This window comes from Centroberyx gerrardi, chromosome 23, assembly GCF_048128805.1.
Source record: "Centroberyx gerrardi isolate f3 chromosome 23, fCenGer3.hap1.cur.20231027, whole genome shotgun sequence".
NCBI lineage: Eukaryota > Metazoa > Chordata > Actinopteri > Beryciformes > Berycidae > Centroberyx > Centroberyx gerrardi.
The window spans coordinates 2892060-2918411 of NC_136019.1; the positions used below are offsets into that span (position 1 = coordinate 2892060).

At 40.0% G+C, this 26352-nt stretch overlaps 2 protein-coding genes across 2 annotated transcripts; one reads left to right on the forward strand and one right to left on the reverse strand.

The window, feature by feature from the left end:
- Positions 1 to 307: 307 nt before the first annotated feature.
- Positions 308 to 9715, forward strand: fgb (fibrinogen beta chain). Its single transcript, XM_078281757.1, has 13 exons — positions 308 to 391; positions 1420 to 1437; positions 2133 to 2233; positions 2660 to 2762; positions 3631 to 3699; positions 4469 to 4583; positions 5338 to 5444; positions 6350 to 6464; positions 6739 to 6858; positions 7424 to 7546; positions 7744 to 7838; positions 8503 to 8693; positions 9484 to 9715. Exons 1-13 carry the CDS (start codon positions 308 to 310, stop codon positions 9713 to 9715), a joined length of 1473 nt encoding a protein of 490 aa, XP_078137883.1.
- An 8630-nt stretch (positions 9716 to 18345) lies between these two features.
- Positions 18346 to 25727, reverse strand: fga (fibrinogen alpha chain). The gene is made up of 8 exons (XM_071897793.2): positions 25671 to 25727; positions 24713 to 24820; positions 23693 to 23876; positions 22594 to 22739; positions 21911 to 22009; positions 20666 to 20833; positions 19738 to 20452; positions 18346 to 19055 (listed from the first exon to the last, which is right to left on the reverse strand). The coding sequence occupies exons 1-8, from the start codon at positions 25725 to 25727 to the stop codon at positions 18346 to 18348; spliced, it is 2187 nt and encodes a 728-aa protein (XP_071753894.2).
- Positions 25728 to 26352: the final 625 nt, after the last annotated feature.

Here is a 26352-nt window from a genome sequence, read left to right on the forward strand (position 1 = left end):
CCCAATTCCAGGTTCAACATATTTGGTCTTTTCCTGCAGGGTTTCTGTTTTTTTTTTTCTTTAGCAAAGCTGCCCTTTTGTCCCTCCATACTGACCCTGCAAGGCAGTGACTCAGGTTTGGGTAAACTGTCCAAACAGTTATTGACCATTTTGTTACCAGATCAATAAGAGTGGGAGTGGGAGGGCTTGCGGACACTGGGACAGAGGATAAATATCTGTGCCTCTCTGCTCCGTGGACAGAAGAGGTGCGAAGGAGCACACACAAGTTTTGTGTTTTGAAGAGGGGAAACTTTATCGACAGTGGAAGATGAGGACACTGCTGCTGCTGCTGCTGTCTGTGTGTGTGTACGTCGCCTGGGCTCAGGACTTGGCATATGACGACTATGACTTGGTGAGTGTGTGTGTGTGTGTGTGTGTGTGTGTGTGTGTGTGGGCACCTAGCACTCCTTACAATTGGCTGCTTGAAATGAAATATCAAGTAAAATCAAGTAAAATAAGAAGCTGCCTCCTTATTTTACTTGATTTTTATTTGTTTTTAATTTCATATCTATTATTTAAATTAAATTAAATTTTTTAATTTTGTGTTTTTACTCCCTTTGTGTTTATAATGTGTCTATTTTTATGGCTTTTAGTTCATTCTAATTGTGTGAAAAATTCTAATGTGTTCTGTTTTTATTGTAAAGCACTTTGTAACCATGTTTTGAAAGGTGCTATATAAATAAAGTTTATTATTATTATTATTATTATTATTATTATTATTATTATTATTATTGTTATTATTATTATTATCTAAAAATTTAAGGTAATTCAAAATTTGAGCCTAGTGTCAGTCACTCTGGAGTGTCGCCTAAATGCCTAAATTGTAAATATAATATAACTGTGAACATGTGACTTTTAGGTTATTTTAATTTTTTTCTACCCCAAAAATTCAAAGTAGATATTCCTTCCAATAGTAGACACAGTATTTTTATTCATGTTGAGCACCATCTGGAGCACCAAAGTATCTATATTCGCATTACAGAGTGTCTTCAGAGGCATTATGGCTTATTATATTTATACAAAAAGTAGCATACATACAGGAGGAATCAAAAAAGATCGCTAAATATCTCCCTAGTCACACAAGAATTATTGGAATAGCAACCAATAAAATACACATCAGCAAGGTTGGAACTTGTCTTTGACCAATCAAATTGCTTAGCTGAAATTACCCATTCAAAATTTCCATTTTTTTTTTTTTTTTGTGCATTTAGTTTTTTGCCATTTAGCTGACAGTCTTATCCAGCAGAGTGAGTTACGATGAATGCAACACTAGAATAAGTTAGATGAGTTAAATTCCCAAATCTCAAACATAACAAGCAGACAATAATCATTTTAATTCTGACAATATATTCCTAACAAATTTCTCTTTGTCCTCCACAGGGTACAGATACCACACAGGTAAGTTCCACTGTAACTCTGCATAGAAATGGATCAATTTAATTATAGTAAATTGATTTTAATAATAGTTTTATTTCATTTTATTTTATTGCAATAGTGTATTGCTCTATTATGATTGTTTTAAAGTTGATCTACAACTGCTACAACTCATATTATTAATAGCAGTAGTCGTAATAGTACTAGTAGTAAGCTAGTAGTCGTACTAGTAGTAGTAGTAGTAGTATAGTCATAGTAGCAGTATTAGTTATTGATGGTATTAGCAATATCAATAATAATATGGAAGCAATAGGAGTAGTAGTGGTACTAACTAATACTACACTCAGAAAAATAAAGGTGCGAACTGAACCATGAACCTGAAAGGTGCGAAAGAACCATATGGTTCTTTGGGATATTAAAAGGTTCTTAAAATGTTTCTTCTATGACATCACTCCAAAGAACCATTTTCGGCACCTTTATTTTTCTGTGTGTAAACTACTGCAATTTATTATTCTTGAAGATGCATTGACAATATTTCTTCATTGATTTTCTTTTTACAGGCAGGAAACAATGTAACGGTATGTATAAACATCTGCTAATATATAATATAATAATAATAATATATATATATATATTTTTTTTACCTCATCATTTATTTAATTTCATTTATTTTCTTTTATTTCATTCGTCATGTCCTCTTTTTCTTTCTCTCCCCTCAGGTCAGTACAGTAGACGCCCGCGGTCACCGTCCGACATCAAGAGGCCGGGACACCTACACCCCGAGACGCAACGCCCCGCCCCCTATCAGCGGCGGCGGCAGGTAAATGGATACATAGATGAGAGAAAGAAAGAAAGAAAGAAAGAAAGAAAGAATACCCAGCAATCAGGGGCGGAGCCAAACGGCTGGCACTGGCTACCCGTGAAATCTGGTTGGCCACCCTTGGTGCCACCCCAAATTTTCTTGTACGTCATTGGCTGTTTAACTCTGATTGACACATTGAAATTGCTTGAAATGTAAGATTGCGTTGTTGAACAAACAATTAAAAGTCCTCTGAGACTAAGGAACAACAAAACTACAGACTCTCAGACTCATATTGGTGGATTCGGCCTCCCATTCGTTCCTGTAGGTCCCACTGCAAACAAACTAACACACAAATAAGCAAACTAACTGCCTGCCTAGTGGGAAAATGGGATTTGCGGTCTGTCGAACACGTGGGTTAAGTGTCTCCCGCTGCTCTCGGTCCAGGTACCGCGGCCGTCCCACCGCAGCCCCGGCCAGAGGAGCGCAGGTGCAGGAGAAGGAGGAGCAACCGGAGGCCGGAGGATGCACCCACGCCTCGGAGCAGATGGTAGGAGGAAACTTCCACACTGCTCTCTGAACTCTGGTAGTGTCTCGGGTTATGTATCTTTCTCCATAATAAAATCGGTGATTCTCTGTTATCTGTTGCTCCGGTAGAGATAATTGGAGAATTGCGTTTTTTTTTTTCTGTCTCCATTCACTGCCATTGTATGGAGGAACAGTCTGAAAATCATACTTCTAGCACATAAAGGAACACGAACAAAGCAGATTTTGACAATATATATAAAAAACCCCAAGTCTTGCTGCTGTATTGTTTTGAAGTGAATCTCTTTCTTTATGTTTATTAAACCTTTCAGTTTGAACAAGGGTAACACTGAAATCCGGTCGAAGGAAACTTGCGCCGATGGAACGAAGAAAATAATATGTTTATCAATAATTGTAAATAGGCATAAAAACAACAGGACAGACAGACAGGACTTTGACAAAGCAGATTCTGCCAATATATAAAAAACAAGTCTCTCACTTTTTTTTTGCCAGGAAGCTACACAACCCAAGGTACCATCAAAGGTCTCTTTAAAGGGGCCGTGGCAGTTGCCTATTGGTTTGTCACTGCCTGTTTAAGTAATGATTGGATAACTACAAGAAAAAAGCACATTTCTGACTAATCTGTAAGGGTTAAGTTATTCTTTTTACACATTCAGCATGCCTGAAGGTCCCAGACAAGCACATAATGCCGACTCTGAGGAAGCTATAGAGATGGAAGACAAGGAGAAAGAAAAGTTTCAAATGTCTCTTCAATCAGTGATCAAATTATTCAGAGGGAAACACTGGAGCAAATACTATAAGAAGAGATTGTAAGATACTTTGAAAAAACAGTAGCCTACATAAAACTAACCAGTATTTCTCCCATTCACCAGGGTGTTTTGTGTCCCACTGGCTGCGAGCTGAAGACCACACTGATTAAACAAGAGAGGAACGTCAAGCAGGTAAATGCCACCGATCAGTAATCAATGATTGCAATGATTTACATTTCATATTAGTTAACTAGCTGCAAATCCGGAGTGAACACGCAGCAATTGTAGGGAGCCCAAGGGTCATATACACTGGAAGAACACCAAACAGGCAACTGCATGCACTGGAGAAACGTCATACATGTGAATACTGAGTATAGATCTAATCAATGATTATCAGCAGGGCAGAGAACTGACTTGGGCTAATGGATTACAAATTACGCCAGCCATTTTCACTATTTTATCAGCCAAATATCATCATTTTATAGCTTTACCATCCACAAATGATTTTGGTAACACTTTAGACTAGGGAACACATATTAACTATTAATACGTTTCTTATTAACATGCATATTAGTAGTATATTGGTTCATTATTAGTCATTACAAACCACTTATTAGCACCTTATTTTGCACTAACTATGGGTTTTCTCTCAATAGCCTCCTAATTAGTGCATATAGCAGTCAGTAAGGAATGAATTGGGCTTTTAGTCTGCTTTGCTCAGTATGGGGCTTATAAGGTGCTAGTATCACATATTATTGAGAGAAATTATTTAACTATTGAGGGAAAACCCATAGGTAATAGTTAATTTATGTTCCATTTTAAACCACAGACAAAATGTACCTGCATTTGGATAGCAGCTGGTGTTAATTCCCTACTTCTAATCAGCGGTGATAAGCAGCATAGTCACTGAGAAAACATTTGCAGTTGACTGAGCATCTGTTTCTTCATCTGTGTCACGCAGTCTGTGAACGAACTCAGGTCTCAGGTGGACGATTTGTCCCGATCCTCCAACAACATCTACAACTACGTCGACAGCATGTCCAACTCGCTGAGGGAGAGGCAGAGGATCGTCAACGGTAAGAGCGATGCACACACAGAAAGGAAACTGAACTGAGGAGCTTTGTTCCACAAATCATAAGCAGGGACTGAATAAGAACTGGAAAAGAAAGAGGATGATAAAATTGAGAGTTTAGTTTAGTTCAGACGTCACAGTTTATGACTTGATGCATGAAGAGAAGACTTGAGGCTCGACTTGACTTGGGTTCTGGTGACTTGGGACTCGACTCTGACTTGTACTCTGATGACTTGAAAAGGTTTCTAAAGTCTTGACTTGAGATCTTGTGTTTGTGTAAATGACTCAGATTGAAAGTGATGAGATTTGTTCCAGCGGATGACTGAATTTAAATTCTGTTTTCTGAATTTGTATGGAATGATTGAATTTATTGAAGTTGAAACTGATTATAGAAATCAAACTCATGATGCTCTTACCAAGTTTTTATCCTATTAAAACCATATTGCATTGAAAAGTCCTAGATATTTAGTTTTCTTTAAGATATTAAATTGATACTGGACTCTTGATTTGTTCTGACTTGACTTGCTGTTCTACATTTAGACTTGGGACTTGACATTAATGACATGGACTTGACTTGGTAATCTACATTTAGACTTAAGACTGATTTGGGACTTGAGCAGAGTTGACTCGGTCACACCTCTGGTACCTACAGTACATTATGTTTCTGCAATTTAAACTTGTATAAAGCTTTACAGTTTTCCCCTCTGGATCTTCTCTGACCTCCCTCTTCTCTCTCTCCCTCTCTCCCCTTCCCCTAGGCAACAACAGGGTGGTGAGTCAGTACACCGGCACTGTGGAGGAGCAACACGCCTACATCAAGGAGACAGTGGACACAGCCTTCCCTTCCAGCATCAGAGTGCTGCAGGTAAATATCTATCTGTTAAGTGAACGCAGCGCAGGCCAGTGTCAAATAGAGTCGAGGTCTGACCGCTATATCAGTTTGCCAATACCGACTTTTAATTAAACATCAGATATCGGCCATGATATGACGCTGATACGATGGAGGTTCCTCCCTGACTACAGCTACAGAAAAACAGTCTGCAACACCTGCAGTGAAAGAGATTCACTAGATTCACTAGATTAATTTAATTGTTCAATTATTAGTTATAGAAGAGAAGATTTAAAGAGCGCCGCACTGTCCATAAAAAAACTGTTGCTGGTGTCAAAAAAGTTGCTCTTGGAAACCAGGGAGTAAGATCATGAAAAGAGACAGATCATGGCAAAAAGTGTGCCTTGATATTATTTTTTTGAGAATGGCCATTTTTTACATTTTGCATGTTCCACAACTAGAGGCCATGATCTATCTCTTTTCATGTTCAATTATTCGTTTTTTTGTCAATTTATTTTTAATTTAAAGGCTTATCCCAGAGTTTCTCTACCAGTGAATAGGTTCAGTGGGTCATCCCGCCTTAAAGACCTGCAAACTATAAGAGAATTTCATTAGTCTGGGATTCAGTCGTGTCTGGGAAGTGCAGTGCAAAAACACCACAAAAATGACTGTTTTGGCACCAAAGACGTCTTCAAAATAAATACAAAAATTGCACATTACCACTTAAAGTGCTGAAAATACCTTGGAAAAATCACCAGGAATTCAGAAGTTGATAAATGGCAATCTTGATTTTAAGCATTGAAATATCTCAAAGATCTCATCAGAAATAGAAAAGAAGAATTAAATATGTAATATGAAAAAACATTGTTATGAATTGAGAGGGATCAATAGATGAAGCTCTTTCCGAATCTAATGTAGGATTTAATGTCTTCTGGTCGCAGGGCGTCCTGGACAAGATCAGGCTGAAGATCCAGAAGCTGGAGAAGGCGATCCTGGCCCAGAGGGAGGAGTGCAAGGAGCCGTGCAAGACCACATGTCCCATACCAGTGGTGTCTGGTAAGTGTGGGGGTTTGTTTTGATTTGGGAAATAGAAAAAAAGAAAATGCATCATAATAAACACTTCATGTATATTTGACTACAGATGAAAGTATTACTTGAAAAACACTTTTCTGTTATGGTCCTCGACAAAAGAACTTGACACAAAACACAATAAAAAGACACAAGATCACAGGATATACAATGTACTAACTAAATTGTATGGAAGCCCATTCAGGACATATATTCATACATTTTACACACGTGTCTTTACCTTTTCTCCTCTGTGATCCAGGTAAGGAGTGTGAGGACATCTTCCGCCGTGGAGGAAAAGACTCCCAGATGTACATGGTCCAGCCGGACTCCTTCTACCCTCCATACAAGGTCTTCTGCGATCAGACCACCAAGAACGGAGGTGAGCCACCAAAGACACTCGAGATGTTTTTCTAATCTAAGAATCCTGTCTGTCTCTCTTTCTGCACCTTTAACTTTCCCTCCCTCTCAGTCTCTGGAGCCCTACTCGCTCTGGACTGATATTACCTGGGAACGTCCAGTGATTTGTAACGACTGCGTGGGTCGTTTGTGATTTTAATTACGTGAGAAACTGCCATATCTGTCATGTGGAAAGCAGAAATTCCAGTGCAAATCACCTACTGTATTTTGGTGAAGACAGAGGTCCCTTGAAAATACCAACCCAATGCAAATCAAACTTTGCTAAATGCTTTTGGGGCACTATTTTAATTTCACTATTCGAATGCATTTCACGAAACACAGAGCTTGGGGGGGTAATTCATTAGTTACATGAGATCCCCACATAATGCTACTTCTGTGCAAATAGGGTTTTTATGCAAAGAGCTTTATTCATAAGACTTGTCTTACATTGCCAAAACAGATGCACAACAGCAGCATACACAAGCAGTTCAGTTAAACTCTCTCTCTCTCTCTCTCTCTCTCTCTCTCCCCCCCTGCCCCCTCCCCAGGATGGCTCCTCATCCAGAGCAGGCTGGACGGCAGCGTGGACTTCGGCCGTCGCTGGGACGACTATCGCCGCGGTTTCGGCAACATCGCCTTCGACGTGGGCAAGGGCCACTGTGAGACTCCCGGTAAGAAACAGGAGATTCGTCTTTATTGGATCAAATTACAAGTGTCTGAACTCTGTTGGAAGAACGCCACACCCTGAGCATGATGGGACGGTAATTGCTTCACTGTCTTAGCGATCTTGCTGGAGCTTTTCCATCACTTTGGCAGTTACCTGTATATTCACACTCACAGTTCGCCTCTCTCCCTCGTCATGTGACAGGTGAATACTGGCTGGGTAACGACCGCATCAGTCAGCTGAGCAAGATGGGCCCCACTGAGGTCCTCATTGAGATGGGTGACTGGACCGGAACCAAGGTGAGTCCCCGAAGTTTCCACCTCAGCCCTCAATGGGGTTTTAAGAGTTTTCTTTTATTGCACAAGAACCTATGAACTAGACTTTTCTTTATTAACTTTAGCCAATCTAAAGGCCTTCTACCACCATTTATTATTATTATTATTATTATTATTAATAATAATAGTAGCAGTAGTTGTAGTAGTACTTGTAGTAGTAGTAGTTGTATTAGTAGTAGTAGTAGTAGTGGTATTGGTAGTTATAGGGGTAGTAATAGTTGTAGTGATTGTAATAGTAATAGTAGTAGAAGTCTAATGAATTTGAAGTTTAATGAAAAACATTATGCATTAATATTTTTAATGCATTCATGTAGAATGATTATCATCATGTGAAGGATTTACTTCCAACCGCTATACCTTCTAAAATGTTAGTTTGGTAAGCAAAGGTCTTTAATCGACTTTGACAGAGCAAAATTTTACATAAAAATTCTGAAATCATAAAAGACCATTTTAAAAAGGTATATGTACATACAAGGTTCCTAAAAATAAGCATAGCACAGATTATATCAACAAGACGATGTAGCAAATATCATCAGTAATTTCCCTTAGTTGACTTTAACAATATGCAAAGCATTTGATCTCATTTTGGATTGAAACTCCATGTAAAATTATTACCACCGTTGTTTAGGTGCACGCACAGTACACCCAGTTCACCGTCCAATCAGAGACGTCCAACTACATACTGGCGGTGGACGGCTACTCCGGTACCGCCGGCAACACTTTCCTGGAAGGATCCACAGAACTGTTTGGTGAAAACCGCACCATGACCATTCACAACGGCATGATGTTCAGCTCCTACGACAGAGACAACGACAACTGGTGGGTTTGCGGTGTGTGTGTGTGTGTGTGTGTGTGTGTGGTACGAGTATTTGTGATGTGTGAACACGTACACAGGATTACAGTAATACAGTGACAAACCCCACCCATCTGGTAAAGAACAAGCAAATGCGAAGAATTTTTTGCAGATAATACTTGACGAAGGCCGAGCGTACTGTATATGTGGTGTGAGTGTGTGTGTGTGTGTGTGTGTGTGTATTGTGTGCTTTAACAAGTCAAAGTCTGTTCTGCCCTCACAATTTAACATTTGATAGAACTGAAAAGCGATAGGCCTAGGTTGCACATAAAGGCATTCAGTTGTTAGTGGTAATGTAGTCCTGTGATTCAGAAGCACATTTCAAATGCAAATAGATACTTTTGAAGTGTTTCATTAGAAAATCATCTTCTTAGGGAAAAACTGCAGCCTGAAATTAATCTCTAATTACTGCAAACAGACACGTAGTTCCATCTTTAACAGGATGACAATGTGGTAAACAAAAGGTAAACAAAAGTCTGAAGGTTCACCCATGATGTGCTTCACTTTAATGCAGTCATTTTGTAAGAGTGGATGTAAATAATGTTTTTTTTTTTTTGCACACCTAAAGGTATTTGAGTAACAGGTGTGTAGGACAAAAACTAAAACCAAACTGAGAAAGAAATATAGTCGCACACACTGTCTACACTTGCATTGTTTTAATGCGTTTCGGTCAATAAGACCTTCACCAGGCAAACATGAAACCACCTCAAAACATCTCTAACGCCTCTCTCCTCTCCCTCTGTTTGCCTGATCCAGGACCCCCGGTGATCCCGCCAAGCAGTGCTCCAAGGAGGACGGAGGCGGCTGGTGGTACAACCGCTGCCACTCGGCCAATCCCAACGGCCGATACTACATGGGCGGGGCCTACACGCGTCAGATGGCCAAGCACGGCACGGACGACGGCATGGTGTGGATGAACTGGAAGGGCAGCTGGTATTCCCTCAAGACCATTAGCATGAAGATCAGGCCTTACTTCGCCTCCAAATAGGCAGGATGTAGGAGCGAGTCGAGGCACACACACACGTAACAAATACAGGTACCAGGCCAAAATAAAGGAAACGCCAACGTAACATGTCAAAGATCCTAATGGAGGGATGTCTGGCCCTAAGCATCATGGGATGTTAAATTCTTCATTATCTTAGGGACCAAACCTGCTTTCAATATTCTTTTTATTTCATCATTTACTCAAGCCTTTCCTTTATTTTGGCAGTAACCTGTATGTTGATGGACATACACACACACACGCACACACAACTGACAGGGGGTCTGGAAAAAGAGATCAAGAAAGGAAGAAGATGTAGAAAATGTGATGAAACGGACCAAAAACATGCATCTTCAATATGTCAACATTTCAGCAAATAAGAAAAGAAAAACAGACGTATTTTTAAATTGACTGGCTTTTTTTTTTTTTTAATTTTGGGGAAAAGTGCTATGACGTTGAGCAGCAAGAAGCTCTTTGAAACTTAATAAAAAAAAAGAAAAGAGAGAGAAAAGAGAAGATGCTGTATTTAAAAGATGGTGTAATGTGAGATAAAATTGTAATCTCCGCAGATGAGGAGAGAAACTCTGTGGTTGTGAATGAATGTGATGTGATCTGTCTCCTCTTGCTATGTGTGATGAGTTGATCCTGTCCTCTGCTACTCAATAAACACATTGAGGAACCTACTTTCTGTCCAGTCTGGTTGTTATTTCAATATATTTCAAGTGCTAGAGTAGTACTTGTTGATTAAAGAGACTGTCCAGTACCCGGAAGGTAAAAGATATACATATATATCTACAAAAGCTGATATTTACATCCCTGTTTAAGAGTCCTTGAACAAGACACTGAACCCCTACCTGCCTCTGCACTTTGACCTTTCTTGTGAAATGCACACATTAACATATGGAGGAATATGCAAAGAAACACATTTGATTTCAATACTTACTTGTCTTCATATGTCAAAGACAAATATGAGGTGACCACAATGCAGCTGATCGCTACAGATGAAATTATCACTGAAAGGTTTTCCTTTCATCACAGAAAGTCAAACTTGTATTAAATTTTAGTGCAGAAACATAGTGATAAGAAACTACACATAAGGAGGATATGAATAAGCCAAGCATAAGAGAAATTATACATATTACAATTTATTAAAAGACTCTGCAACCATTCACACACAGCACATTTTTATTTATTGGTCTATAAATCTACAGATGGCAAGATAACTGTAGGAAAATGGACATGGTGAATCAGAAACATGAACAAAATAAATAATGTACCAAAGGAAGAATGAGGAGTGTGTTCTCAGTGGAATTTGTAAACGTAGCATTACGTTTCTAGAGTATTATGGCTTTTATACAATGGTTACCAATACATGTGTACTGTCTGAAATGTTTTCTTCAGAGCAGTGTATGTATTTAAGAAAAAGATGTAGTAGGTAAGCCTCCAGGACCGTGGGGAGTAGGAGAGGGAATACAGAAAGAAAGAAGGTAGAGGCTTGGTCCCTCCTGTGTGCATTGATAGTATAATATTTCCATGCTGTGCATCAAGCCTGACTTCAGTGTTTGGGAGGGAGAAAGAGCTTTTGGAAGCCCATGCATTTGGGCAATGTTTGCTGTTTGGTCCATGAGACAACTCTTGAGGATGTCTGGTAGAAGCTGCTTGAAGCTGCAACCACGGTACGCTATGATTGTACCTACCCCATATTTTGACTTTTAATCTCCCTTAATGTCCCTTATTCTTAATCACACTAGCCTCCAGTCACTGGCCTGCACCCACTCTAAGGGCATCTTGGTTGACAAAAAGAAAAAACACAAAAAGGTATACTGTGCTTTCTGAATTTTGGTGACGTTAACAGTTTTATTCCTTGGTATTTATATCGTTGAACCTTTTGGTGTATGTCTTCTTAAACGAATGTTTGTGTATTTTTATCATAGCAACAGGTGTTGAATCTACCTGTTATTTGCCTATCACTGTTTTTCCCATATACAACAGTTTTAAAGTGACAGTGAAGGGCTTTATGTTTATTGGGCAAAGAGATACCCGGGTTGACAGGCCTTAATGCAGGGATCGGGCCTTGTTTGCTAAGTACTACATGTTGGGACTGTGAAGCAGTCTAAGTTTACTTCCTGTACCCATCCATTTGTTTTTTGGTTTTCTTCGTTTTGAGTAAGTCTTCATTGCCACAGCACCAAACAATCCTATCCTAGGTTTTTACCTTGTTGAAACTCAATAAACATTTGCCTTTTTGTAACATCTGCCTCTTATTCCACTTACTTATTTTATGGTCACTAGTGTAGTGTATTTGGGAGCTTCTTCACACCTACAAGTGAGGGTGGCCTAGCCATGTACTATTACAAGGGAATGATGGTAATAATGGTAATGATCAGTGTTTAAGAGTAACTGCTTTATGCCACAAAACAATATGGGAAAAAGCAAGCTAGCAAGATCGCTAGCTCCCTGGTTACAAGAGTTTAGAAAAAGCATGGTTAGATGCGTTGTATAGGAAATAATCAGCACAATTGGAATCCCGATCAGATTGCCTGGATGAAACTACCTGTTCATCCCATTCAGTACCTTTTAACTTATACTGTTTTGAAACTATGATGAACAGGTAGTTTCATCCAAGCAAACTGATTTCCTTCTGTCCTCTAAACTAATCCCCTAAACTCTGTCTAAATCTTCCTCAGTCGTTCCTTTCATTCCAGGTCCGGGCGATCCAGAAGCTCCATATCTAAAGAATTCTCCAGCAGCTCCTCCAGAACTACCTGGTTCTGTCCAATGTCCTCAAACTGGGTCAGCAGTTCCCTCTGAACCGTCGGGATGGTTTTATATTCTCCGGACGGCACCAGGCCAACGTCTACAGGCTGCAGCTTGATGTGCGGGATGCCTTCGGGAGGCGGAGCGGCCTTCCTTCTCTGGTTCAAAGCCTTATCCAGCTGGTCCATGTGGGTCTGAAGTGTCTGATAGCTGGGATGGTCAATGCTGAAGGGTAGGGCCGACCGGCAGGACCCACGGCACGTCCGTAACTTGATGTCAATGTCCACCTGGTAGGGTAAACAAGAGAGTGATGTGATCAATACAATGGACTAATGTCCATCTGCAGAGGGTCCAACTAATCACAAAAGTACCACAGAGCCACAAAGTACCACAAAGCGTTCCAAAAACTGCCATAAACTGCCACAAAGTACCACAAAGCATGCCATAAACTACCACAAAGTACCACAAAGCATGCCATAAACTGCCACAACCTGACACAAAGTACCACAAGGCATGCCATAAACTACTACAAAGAATACCACAAACTACCACAAAGCATGCCATAAACTACTACAAACCATACCACAAACTACTACAAAGAATACCACAAACTACCACAAAGCATGCCATAAACTACTACAAACCATACCACAAACTACCACAAAGAATACCACAGACTACCACAAAGAATACCACAAACTACCACAAAGCATGCCATAAACTACTACAAACCATACCACAAACTACCACAAAGAATACCACAGACTACCACAAAGAATACCACAAACTACCACAAAGCATGACATAAACTACTACAAACCATACCACAAACTACTACAAAGAATACCACAAACTACCACAAAGCATGCCATAAACTACTACAAACCATACCACAAACTACCACAAAGAATACCACAGACTACCACAAAGCATACCACAAACTACCACAAAGAATACCACAAACTACCACAAAGAATACCACAAACTACCATAAAGTACCACAAGGCATGCCATAAACTACTACAAACCATACCACAAACTACCACAAAGAATACCACAGACTACCACAAAGAATACCACAAACTACCACAAAGACCCATAAAGAACCACAAAGACCCACAAAGTACAACCAAGTACCACAAAGCGTACCACAAAGTTCAGGTTTAATGGACTTTCAACTGAATCGGTTTATAAGCTAAAATATTTGTTTGCAGGCCCACAACTTAATATTAATATTAACTGATGGAGTAAACAGGAGAATTATGTCGAGTCTCTAGAAAAAGTTCCTTTATTTTACATGAGATAAATGTTTAGGAGCTTTTTATCTGATTCCTGGGCTCTATTCATCTCTACTCGGTTCAGACTCTCTTTCTCTTCTTCTCTTTCTGTTTCACTCCTCACCTCTGTTCGGTACACTTCCTCTATCTGTTTCTGGGCTTCCCCGTGCAGCTCCTTGAGTTGCCGTGACAACGTGTCCGATCGTTTCCGTAGCGACGTGAGGTTCCTGGCCAGACCCTCGGCCTGTTCCACGTACCTGAGCTCTGACACTGGAGAACACACACTGCATTAATTTGTTATTTTTCTTTCTTTCTTTCTTTCTTTCTTTCTTTCTTTCTTTCTTTCTTTCTTTCTTTCTTTCTTTCTCTTTCAATTCTCTTTCTTTCTTTCTTTCTTTCTTTCAATTCTCCCTTTCATTCTTTCTTTCAATTTTCTTTTTCTTTCTTTCAATTCTCCCTTTCATTCTTTCTTTCAATTTTCTTTCTTTCTTTCTTTTAATTCTCTTTCTTTCTTTCTTTCTTTCTTTCTTTCTTTTTCAATTCTCTTTCTTTCTTTCAATTGTCTTCCTTTCTTTTTTCTTTCAATTCTCCTGTCTTTCTTTCTTTCTTTCTGTCTTTCTTCCTTTTTTCTTTCCTTCTGTCAGTTCTCTTTCTTTCTGTTTCAATTCTCTTTCTCTTTCTTTCTCTTTCTTTCTTTCAATTCTCTTTCTTTCTTTCTTTCTTTCTGTCTTTCTTTCTTTCTTTCTTTCTTTCAATTCTCTTTCTTTCAATTCTCTTTCTTTCAGTTCTCTTTCTTTATTTCTTTATTTCTCTTTCTTTCAATTCTCTTTCTTTCTTTCAATTTTATTTCTTTCATTTCTCTTTCTTTCTTTCAATTGTCTTTCTTTTTTCTTTCAATTCTCCTGTCTTTCTTTCTTTCTTTCTTTTTTTTCTTTCAATTCTCTTTCTTTCTTTCTTTCTTTCTATCTTTCTTTAAATCCTCTTTCTCTGTTTCTGTCTTTCTTCCTTTTTTCTTTCCTTCTGTCAGTTCTCTTTCTTTCTGTTTCAATTCTCTTTCTCTTTCTTTCTCTTTCTTTCTTTCAATTCTCTTTCTTTCTTTCTTTCTTTCTTTCAATTCTCTTTCTTTCAGTTCTCTTTCTTTATTTCTTTATTTCTCTTTCTTTCAATTCTCTTTCTTTCTTTCAATTTTATTTCTTTCATTTCTCTTTCTTTCTTTCAATTGTCTTTCTTTATTTTTTCTTTCAATTCTCCTGTCTTTCTTTCTTTCTTTCTTTCTTTCTTTCTTCTTTTTCTTTCAATTCTCTTTCTTTCTTTCTTTCTTTCTTTCTTTCTATCTTTCTTTCAATCCTCTTTCTCTGTTTCTGTCTTTCTTCCTTTTTTCTTTCCTTCTGTCAGTTCTCTTTCTTTCTGTTTCAATTCTCTTTCTCTTTCTTTCTCTTTCTTTCAATTATCTTTCTTTCTTTCTTTCTTTCAATTCTCTTTCTTTCAGTTCTCTTTCTTTATTTCTTTCTTTCTCTTTCTTTCAATTCTCTTTCTTTCTTTCTTTCTTTCTTTCAATTCTCTTTCTTTCATTTCTCTTTCTTTCTTTCAATTGCCTTTCTTTATTTTTTCTTTCAATTCTCCTGCCTTTCTTTCTTTCTTTCTTTCTTTCTTTCTTTCTTTCTCTTTCTTTCTTTCATAAAACCCAACCCACAGATGTCAGATTGTCGGTGTGTCTCTCACCGTATGTGTTGACTATGAATTGTCGGTTGGAGTTGTAGACGTGTGTCGTCGTTGTCATGGACGCCTCGGCTGTATCTTCGAACGTCTTCGCTCTCTCACACACCTTCCTCAGTCTGCTCTCCACCTGTCTCTCCATCTGCCCTATCAAACCCTGCAGTCTGCAGCCGGAGGGGCATTTAGAGACCTGGGAGGGGAGAGGATAGAAACATTTACTCGTGTATGTGTGAGTGTGTGTACCACCAGGTACTGCTGATATATCAGTTTGCTAATATTGGACGGATAGTTGTGTTGTGTTGTCCACCTCCGATATGATGGAGGTTCTTCCTTGGCCGCAGCTGCAGAAAAACCTCCGTAAAAGTCTGTAAAACCTGCAGTGAAATTTTATTTCTCTTGCACATTTTATTTTTTCATGTCATTCTTCAATAATGTTATTTGTAAATGTATTCTTCATTGAAAGGCCTAACGTTTCACCTACCATTGACTAGGTGTGGTGGGTCACTCTGCCTTAGGGTGCGATCACACATACAGTTGTGTTTATATACTGACTCAGGCTGGAAGGCTGGCTAGGAATAACATACAATAATTCTTAAATTGGGTGACACCCCTCGTTAAATTCCATCATCTAAGTGAATGTGTGTGTGTGTGTGTGTGTGTGTGTGTGTGTGTGTGTGTGTGCATGAGTGAGTGTGTTTTAGCCCATCTCTGTGTTTTTATGCATGTCTATATGTGTAGGTACATTTTTACATTTTACGGTTTGGCTGTAAATCTCTTTGTAAATTGGCTTAGGCTTATTATGAGTGTGTGTGTGTGTGTGCGTGTGTGTGTGTGTGTGTGTGTGTGTCTCACCCAGTCGTCATCTAAACACAGAGGGTAGTCTGATTTAGCAGAACACTGTCTCCTCCCGTCTCTTCCCGTGTGACTGAGGGAGTGTCGGCCATCTTGATTCTGCTGCATCAGCTTCAAACACACTGGAAACACAAAACAGGGCAGCACTCAGTTCAATTCAGCTCTGTTAATTCAACTTGTAAATAGACTCTCTTGTAATCACTGTGTATTAATTGATGACTCATGGAAACATTTTTCAATATTCAGTGTTTTTGACAGTTTAAAAAGCTACCAGTGAAATTTTTCCACATTTTATAATAATAGTAAAGACATCAAAACTATGAAATAATACAAATGGAATTATGCAGCGACCAAAAAAGTGTTAAACAAAGGAGGCAAAGGAAGAAAGAAATTCATACACAGGATCAACTTCACTATTTTTATTTGTCTAAGAAACATATTTCAAGTATTTAAGCAGAAGCCTTTAGATCAAAATGGCTTTAAGAGAATGCAAAACATAGCACATTCAATAAATGTTTGACTGGTAGTGTAAGCTTTAGATTTAGACTTTGTGACACTAAAACAACCCATTGAAATCAATACCAAGAGTCAGATATGAATACATAACATCACATTTTCTGTCGTTGGCTGATAACTAATTTCCTCAAGAAAGATCATCCTTTCATCACTTTATCATCCTCCCTTTCCCACATCTTCATCCCCTACTCACTTTATTAATCTGTTGTCATCAAAACATGCCTTCCAACTTCTACTGTTGGTTGTTAGTGATCTAGAAATTGAATCTAATTCTACTGTTGCACTCACTGTACATTGCTCTGGCTGAAAGCATCAGCTAAATGCCTGAAATATAAATGCAAAAGAAGTTGATACTTGTATTTGATAGTAGGAACACAATTTATATCAAAATTTAACAAATGTGCACATTTACTGGCAACATAATATAACACACCAGCGATGAAGTTTCAGTTAATATATATTCATTTCCTTATATATGTGAAGAATCAAATGCTATCTGTGCTTTCTATCTATCTACAGAGTGTTGTTTCCAGGAGAAAACCATTTAAAGCTGTATGTGTTATAGGTATGGCGTATTAATCAAACGTATTCTGAATGTAAACTGTTTCATCCTAAAATGCTATAATATCTGGTTTTGGGGAAAAAAAAATCCAACCTGTAATTCATCAGTAAATATTTCAAAAGCACAAATGATTCTATAGTCAAAGACGTAACTACTTTATAGGCAAAGGGTGTAAGATAATCCATCTATGTGCTATTTCATGCCCTATTATTTTGTAAAAGGAGGGGTCATTTTTTTTTCTTTTTTTTTTTCAAACTGTGGATATGTTTTTTTGGAGCAACTCTAAATGTTAAGAAAAGTTTACATTTAATTTCAACAATGACCCTTACTTTTCTTTGAGTTTTTTTTTTATTTTTTAATTTCAATATTATGCTGAAATAAAACCAAAAAACACAGAAGTTGAAGTGAACATTTAATCTTTATTGACTGAGCAGCTGAATAATTGGTTTGTACAGAGGTCACTGTGGTTGTTTACCTGGGTTGAGCAACAGGGAGAACATTCCGGAACATTCCGGAACACTCGGGTCATTCTAAGAACACTGGTTAGGTAATTCTAGAACATCAGGTCAGGTCAATGTCGTTTACAGACAGTATTGACAAAAAAGAATCAACAACATGGCGACATAGTGACATTGTTTGACATGCTTTTGAAATCCCACAATGATTTACGAACAGATCAACAATCTCCAAGGTCTGTAAATTCTTTCATCACCCTTGATCTTGTTTTCCTTCTATCTTTTTTTTACTCTGTTATCATGAGCCCCTCTCTTTTCCTCAGTCCTATTTCGTCCTCTCAATATGTTCCACCTGTTGCTAATTTTGCGTTTTCCGCCCACACTAAAAAGTATGGACTGATGGTATTTGGATAAAAGCGTCCACCAAATAGTATGTTATTTTATTATTTCCCCCTTTCTCCCATCTCCCTTCTCTATCTTTCCGTCATTCCACGTGTCCCGTCAAAAAGCTGCGGATCGAATGAACATCCTAACCGTCTTGAGGCTGTAATCGGCTGGTTTGTACGTCACCCACACGACTCCATTCTCGATCTCGTAAGGAGTGTTGCTGCCTGGGTCATACTGGCCTTTGTAGTAAATCCCGTTCAGGTTAGCCGACTGGCAGTTATTGTACCACCACCCGCCCCCGTACATCTCAGCGCAATTCTCCTCCCATTTATCGTTGTCTTTGTCAAAGCTGCTGAATTTCATCCCGTTGTGGGAGAGGAAAGACCCTAAACTGGACTCTCCCTTCACCAGAGCGTCCCCGGCTTCCCCCGTGTACCCAGAAACGTTCAGCGGGAACCCCTCAGCCTCGGAACCGACCCTGATCGTGTATTCGGCATTGGCCACGCCCCCTTCCCAGTCCTCGAGCTCCACCTTCAGCATGGTCTCGCCCTGACTAGTCAACTGGTGGAGGTTCTGGTTGCCCAGCCACGCCTCCCCCTTGCCCTGCGCGTCGACCGAGCCGAACCCGTCGCGGTATTCGGCCCAGGTTCGGTTGAAGCTCAGCGCCCCGCTCTCCCTCTGCTGGACTAACAGCCACCCGCCCATAAGCCCCTCCTGCTGGCAGTAAACCTCCACTACCTTGCTGGAGTCCAAGCCGCCAGGTTTGACCTTAAACAGGCCGTTCGTTTCCCCTTTCAGGTGTTTCTGCTGGATGTCGGCACAATCTGCGAACAGAGAGGGGCACACCGGGGGCCGCGAGTTAGCTTGGACGGGCTTGTTGTTTGGCTTGGTGAGCTGAAATGTACTGCAGCGATAAGAGCGCTAGCGGCAAAGTCACTTTCCCTGTAAAACTGCTAAATAGTATGCCAGTGTTTGCTCCATTTTCCCCCTTTCTAATTTCAAATCTTTTTGACTATGTGCCTTTGGAAAATCAGCTGGAATGTGTGGCACAAGAGAAAGACCTTTCCTATCCAGTTTTTTGGATATCATGTCAATATTTGATCAATTCTCTTCCTAATTACAAGATGCAATAGCTGATTAGATCTATAAAGCAAAAACAGCCCAAAATGTCCTCATTTTGTTTCCATAAAGTTTCTTATTTGTATTGTATGTATTTAAACTAAGAGCATATTGTGTCAAATCTTTTTTTTGAACACATTCAGTCTAAATAATTGTAAATTGTAGATCTTAACATGTCTGCAATCAATTACATCACACCCTGAATATGCTAAAGGTATTTTATTTCCAACAACAAACAGTAATAACAATTACTCTGTTCACTTCTCATTTCGGTACATATGGCTAGCTAGCGAGCTAGCTGACGCTAGCAGGCTGTCTAGCTGAACGGCTGCTTATGGGCCTTGTAGATGTTTTTTTTTGTTTATTCCAGGTCTGATGTTGTGGTACCTTTTCCCACATAATCGGCCTGGCGCTCGATGCGCGAGCTCTTCACGCTCCGGGCGTGGAAATCGGGAACGTCGTCCTCGGCATGGTCCGTCAGGAACCCCCCGAGGTCCATCCCAAGGTCAGTGCTGAAACCTCCAAACCCGGTCTTGGAATCACCGAAGATGCTTCCCTTTGTACCGCTGCTGTGCGCGGCCTTGGAGGACGAAGAGGAGGACGAAGAGGAGGAGGACAAAGAGGAGGACGAAGAGGAGGACAAAGAGGAGGAAGTGTGGCCTAGGGAGGGGAACAAGGAGCTCAACCCTCCACTGGTGAGGCTTGTCATCCTCTGACACTCGGGGCCTCCCTCCATCACTTCCTCCGTCTTCTCCACTGGCCCGTCCTTAGTGTGGACGACGGTCGTCCGGATTCTCTTAGTGCAGGTGGATCTGGTGGACGTGTGGGATGTGGCCGGCTGGCTGAAGGCATCGAACCCTCCGCCCAAACCATGAAATAAATCGCCGTCCCCGCGTCCCCCGAGCTCAGTGAGGGACTTCGTGGGCCCGCCGTTAACACCGGGTGCGGGCGAGGATAAAGAGGAGGAGGAGGAGGAGGAGGAGGAGGAGGAGGAGGAGGAGGAGGAGGAGGATGTTGAGTAGGTACCTGGGACCTTGGAGATGGTTGCTGGGGATGAGACGCTGGAGCCTTCCTGCTCCAGGACCAACTGGACGGTATTCACCTGAGAGAGAAAGAGAAGAAGAACTTTAGTGTGTGTGTGTGTGCATACATTCACATTTATATTACAATACATTACATGGACACTTGGCAGTCCCTTCCTTCATTACCTGAAGTACGAGGTTTTGCTACTGCTGTCCTACAACTACTATCACTTCTACTACTACTACAGCTAATGACACTACTACTAGTACTACACAATCCTCTGCTTCCTTACATCAGCGAACAATTCTTGTCTCTCCTGTCCTGTTGTTCCGCTGTCGATGTCCAGCTTGGACTTGAACCTGTCGTCCACAAGCACGTCCTTCAGCACCCTGCTCTTCATCACATAGAGGGTTCCCGCAGTGTCGATGCTCTGGGCTGATTGGGCGTCCAGCTGGTCAACCTGGGAAATGGGAAGAGGGGGAAACGGAGATGAACGGATGGAGGGGTGGATGGTGATAAAAGCATCAACTGTACCTTGCGCTGTTCTACTACAACTTCTTGCAGAAAAATAGCAACAAATAATTCAAAAGGGAAGTGAGAGGGAAGGCCAATCCACCTTGTCACTAGCTGGCTTACTCCCATATTTAACAGGTTATTGGAGCATGTAAACATCTGACACCTTTCACTTCTGGTTTTCACCGTCTGTGCACACTGGCACAGCATTGTGGGTACATTTTGTTGTCAACAAAAAAACATGGCAGCAAACAGTACTCACTGCCACTATTACAACCGGGATCGTCATTTCTTTCCCCTGTATTAGAAGGGAAGGGGGGAGCTGACAGCTGCATCTTTTTCATACTTGTATCTGTTATCTTTTTATCTGTTATCTGGTTTATTCATTGTAAAAAAGAGACTCAATCACAGGGTATCAAAGCCACATGCGAAAAGCTTAACCTGATCTTAAGAGTGAATAAGTATGGCCAATAGTCACGGTTACTCCGTGCATGTAAACGTGCACAGAGAGAGAAAGAGAACTGTATTCAGGGCTCGGGGCACTCAGGGCACTTTCAGTCATTTTCAGATTTATGCTCTTGTTTCCTGTGTCCCCCCTCTGTAGGGCTTTGTTCTGTTTTTTGTGACTGGCTCTGTGCCCCCCCATGTCTCTGTATTTGCTGGATGTTGTTTTTTGTATTTTATATTTGTATGTGTACAGGCTGTGGAAACCAATTTCCTCTAAGAGGACAATAAAGAAAGAATCTTTCTATCTATTCTTTTCAATTCACTGTATGCTACTTAATATTTTTAACCCTCACAAGATCACTAAGAATTAGGGATGGGATCTTATCTCACGATACGATTCAATATGCGATATGGGGTTCACGATACGATACAACCACGATACAATGTAATAAATAAAAGTTATACGCAGATTTATGTTTATTTCTGAGCCACAAATCTTCCTAGCTGTGGCACTGGCTTGCTAGAATGTAAACAGCAATTTAAAAATGTCTTTGCAAAGTGCAACGCTTGTCCTCACCTGTTTGTTCAGCCCCACGTAGCTGTCCTGGTCCACAGTGTACTCAGCGTAGCCCTGGCAGGATCCCTTGCAGGAGCGCAGCTTGATGTCAATATCCACCTGACAAAAAGCACAGAAAGGAGGCAGAGGGTTAGAAATAAGCTCTCTGGTTTACTAATGAGCGCGTTCACATGCACCACCCAGCAAACATTTTGACGTTGATATGATAGCTTGCACCAATGTTTAACACCCAGGAAAATTTTGCACCAAAACGAATGCTGAGACAACGTTTGTAGTCCAGAGCTGCTGCCTGCATCATTTTGAGAAATATCTTTCTGATATCAGTTCAAAACAGTTTCGAAAGCTGGTATAATATGAAATTTTAACTGGTTATAATATCACACTGTGAATATTTTGTGCTCGTTTGGTTTGACATTGAACTTCAATCAATCTACTTTCAGATCAACCAATCCTGGAAGTTCCAAAACCTGGAGATCTTTTGCCATAAGATGCCCATCATGATGTTGATGCCATGTCAGATTTTGTATATTTGCCTGTCTGCTTAGAATTAGTAGAATCAGTAACTTTGAAACAGGCATTAGAAAGACTGGTGGTACTGCTGGAAAACTAGCTGTACCCTGAGTCTCTATATATGTATTTTAAAAGTGCATCCTGTGCTTTTTGTCCATGACATGCCTCCGTACCTCCAGCCTCTGCATGTCGATGACCTGGTCTTTAACCCGCTGCTTCATTTCTGCCAGGACCCTCAGCTGTCTGTCGATCTTAATCTTCATGTCTATGATGCGCTGACGCAGAGTCTGGGCCAAGTCATAGTAGCTGTTGTCGTTACCTGGAGAGAGGATGAAGGAATGAATGGATGGAGGAATGAATAGATGGAGGGATGGATGGATGGATGGATGGATGGATGGATGGAATGATAGGCAGGCAGGCAGATGGATAGAAACCCAGCAAACATATTGACAGTAGTGAACAGTTTTTGATACAATGGCTTGCACCAACGTTGAAATGTTGAAAGTTTTGTGAAATTGGGGCCTAAATATCTTTCTAAATTCAGTTCAAAAGAAGTGAAAAATGTACAGCAAGTGCACTTCCTCATATATCCTTCTTCTGGTTGGGTGGTGCCAATTTCCAGCTAGTCCATGAAAACATGGGAATGGTGGCAAAGCATACTGAAAAAAATATGAAAATACTTAACCTCAATTATACCTAATTTTTAATAAAAGGCCAAGATCAACTAGATCAAAACAGTTTCCAAATCTGTTTTAATATGAATTTTTACTATTGCTATAATATCATATTGTAAAATCTTGTTCTTGTTTGTCCGTCAAATGCTTGCTGGGTAGCTAGTGGTAGCTGTTATTGTTACCAGGGGAAAAGATTGATGGGAGGATAGACAGATACACACACACACACACACACACACACAGACCCCTATGCTATTTGGTGGACAACAAATGTCTGCATTTCTGAGCCACAAATCTTTCTAGTGATGCCGTTGGAATCAGAAAAAAAATCTCTGCAAATAATATAATTTGGATGGAGAGTTTGTGAAACTGTGACGGTCAAGTGTCTCATTTGTGATTACTACAGCAGAATAACATGGAGCTGATATCACCATTCACGATACGTATTGTCATGTTTTTGTTTCGTGATATATTGATTTTGGATATATCGTCCCATCCCTAGAATCCAACCCCTAACCCTGGCGTTAGTGCCTTGCTCAACCCTTGAGTTACCCAGGGTCACACACACACACACACACACACACACACACTCACTCACCTGCATCGGTGGTGAGTTTGTCCCTCAGGTAGTCGTAGGTCTGCTTGCTGGTCAGGTCGGCGGAGCGGTGCTTGGCCTGGTTCCTGGTCAGGGCATCTCGGATGTCTCTGATCTTCTTCAGCACCGTGTGGTCGTATTTATCCATCAGGCCCTGGATCCTGCAGCCCGACGGGCATTTAAGACGCTGATGGAGGAGAGGAGAGACGGAAGGAGGGAGAGAGAGAGAGATGTAGAGGGAGGAGGGGAGGGAAGGAGGGAGAGAGATAGATACTTTAGCCTCGGGACTTAATGTCCATGCTCCATAATGCCCGCAACTTATTAGTAAAAGTTCATGAAGTATTGTTCCATTATGTTATTGCTACTTTTACTAAAGAATTTGAGTATTTGTGTTACTCACTCAGCTGTCAATATGTTTTGGCACAAATACCACTAAGACAAATTCCTGCACTTTTACTTTTATAAAAAAATATTTGATTTATTAAAAAATCTCTAGAAAACTGCCTTTTCTGGCTCCCTAGTGAAAGCTCATGGATACATATAGTATACTACTACTATTACTGCTGTTACTACTACTGTTGCTACTATTACTAATATTTTTGAGTATGCAAATGCTGCATACAATAAAATAGTATAGTATGTATAGTACAGTGTACAAATGTAACATTAGAAATACTTAAAACTATTGTGCTAGAATCATCATCAGTTGTCTTGCCCTTTTATCTGTCTGATTATGCTTGACCCTCTTATAATTGTAGTTATTTATGTATTTTTATTTATTTATTTTACTGTTTTATTTTGTGTACTTTTTATTAATTGTCTTTTTATATGTGTATTGTTTTTATTGTTTTAATGTTTATGTAAAGCACTTATGTAAACTCTGCTTTACCGACTGCAATTACCAACTCACTATTCCATTTGAACCAGGTGAGAGAGAGAGAGAGAGAGAGAGAGAGAAAGAGGTGAAGAGGAGGAAGAGAAGGAGTGAGAGTAGAGCAGGAGGTAAAAACCATAGAAACACACCCAGTCGTCATCCGAGCAGAAAGGCCATTCCTTCTGCGTGGCGCATTTATCTGCCTTGAAGCCGTGTTCGATGGGACGAGCTCCTCTGGGGTCGACAGACAACTGGGCCTGGAGAGAGAGAGAGAGAGAGAGAGAGAGAGAGGGAGGGAGAGAGGGAGAGAGGGAGAGAGAGAGAGAGAGAGAGAGAGAGAGAGAGGGAGAGAGAGAGAGGGAGAGAGAGAGAGAGAGAGAGAGAGAGAGAGAGGAGAGAGAGAGAGGGAGAGAGAGAGGGAGAGAGAGGGAGGGAGAGAGAGAGAGAGAGAGAGAGAGAGAGAGAGAGAGAGAGAGAGAGAGGGAGAGAGAGTGAGAGAGAGAGAGAGAGACAAAGAGAGAGAGAGGGAGAGAGCGAGAGAGTTAAAATTCACTTCTCTTAATTACCCATAATTACTTGAGGCTCTTATCCTTTATGTTTTTTTTTATCCTGAGTGATTCTGTAATGGTGAGGCATTGCAAAATCACCTTTAGCCACAATAAAGTTAGAAGAAAAGAAAAGAGTGAATGAAAAAAACATCTACATTTCAGATATGAGTTTTCTTTTCAGTGATTCTCACTGGGTCCACACATTAAAAAATAAATAAAGTACCTTGTACTGTAATTTGTATTAAAAAAAATGATAGATGTTATGTCAAATTTAATTCTGTCAAATCTAATCCATTTAAATTTTGTTTTAATTCCAAATTAAGTTTAATTCCAATGGATTCATTTCTAAATATTATATACCCATTTGGAAAAAAAAAATAGTTTATTGTTCAATATCTTTGAAAATTTTGAGGATCCGGTCATCATTTTGTTATGATTTTGTCGAAGTCACACATAACCCTCCCAAAAGTGCCATAATTTGTGTACCATCATTTTGTAAGGTGTTACTGTTCCCAAAATGTGGATATTTTATTCTCATTTAATCTGAATTGTCACTTACCAGAGTCGAAGCCACAGACAGCAAGCCGAGAAAGACGAGTGTATTCTGTCTCTCCATCTTTGTTTCTCTCTTCCTCTCTCTGTGAATGTCTGTTGGTGAATGTTTGTCTCCTGTCTGTGTCCGTTAATTTGAAGAAAAACTCTGACTCATCAGGTTTTGGTAACCTCCTCTCCTCCTCCCTCCTCTCCTCCTCTCCTCCCTCTGAGTAATCAGTGTTGAGCAACTTCTATCTCTGTTAGCTTTTAGTTGACTAAGCCAAATTGCTAATATTGATCGATGTACAGGCTGTTTTCGGGCTAAGTGTCCTAAAGCTCTGACAACAAACACAGAAAGAGACACGCAAACACTGTCAATTCATACAGGATTTATTTACCTAAAATCATTGTGTTCTCAAAGCAAATGATGACAAAAAACATTGATAATAACAATGAAAGGAGGCCAAAAACTTTATCAATCTAATAACTCAGGCACTGACTTAAAATACGAATAATTTTGGTGTTCTGGGTTTGAATCCTCTCTCTCTCCAATCTTTCCTGTCTCTATTCACTAGAGAAGGCAAAAATGGCAAAAAAATATAAAAACAATTCTTACAAAACAAAACAAAAAAAATTAATCAATCCAGTGATTAAAATGTAGAAAAACCAGTAAGGCCAACACATCTCAGGGCATCGTTGGCAATTTT

Bases quoted from the DNA above. Each gene is read 5' to 3' on its own strand.
- fgb (XM_078281757.1), top strand. From the start codon at position 308: ATGAGGACACTGCTGCTGCTGCTGCTGTCTGTGTGTGTGTACGTCGCC. The intron at 7,547-7,743 runs GTAAGAAACAGG...GTCATGTGACAG, and splicing joins GGGCCACTGTGAGACTCCCG to GTGAATACTGGCTGGGTAAC. The intron at 7,839-8,502 runs GTGAGTCCCCGA...ACCGTTGTTTAG, and splicing joins GTGACTGGACCGGAACCAAG to GTGCACGCACAGTACACCCA.
- fga (XM_071897793.2), bottom strand. From the start codon at position 25,727: ATGGAGAGACAGAATACACTCGTCTTTCTCGGCTTGCTGTCTGTGGCT. The intron at 23,877-24,712 runs GTGTGTTTCTAT...CTCCTCCATCAG, and splicing joins TCTGCTCGGATGACGACTGG to CGTCTTAAATGCCCGTCGGG. The intron at 19,056-19,737 runs GTACCACAACAT...CTCTGTTCGCAG, and splicing joins GGCCGATTATGTGGGAAAAG to ATTGTGCCGACATCCAGCAG.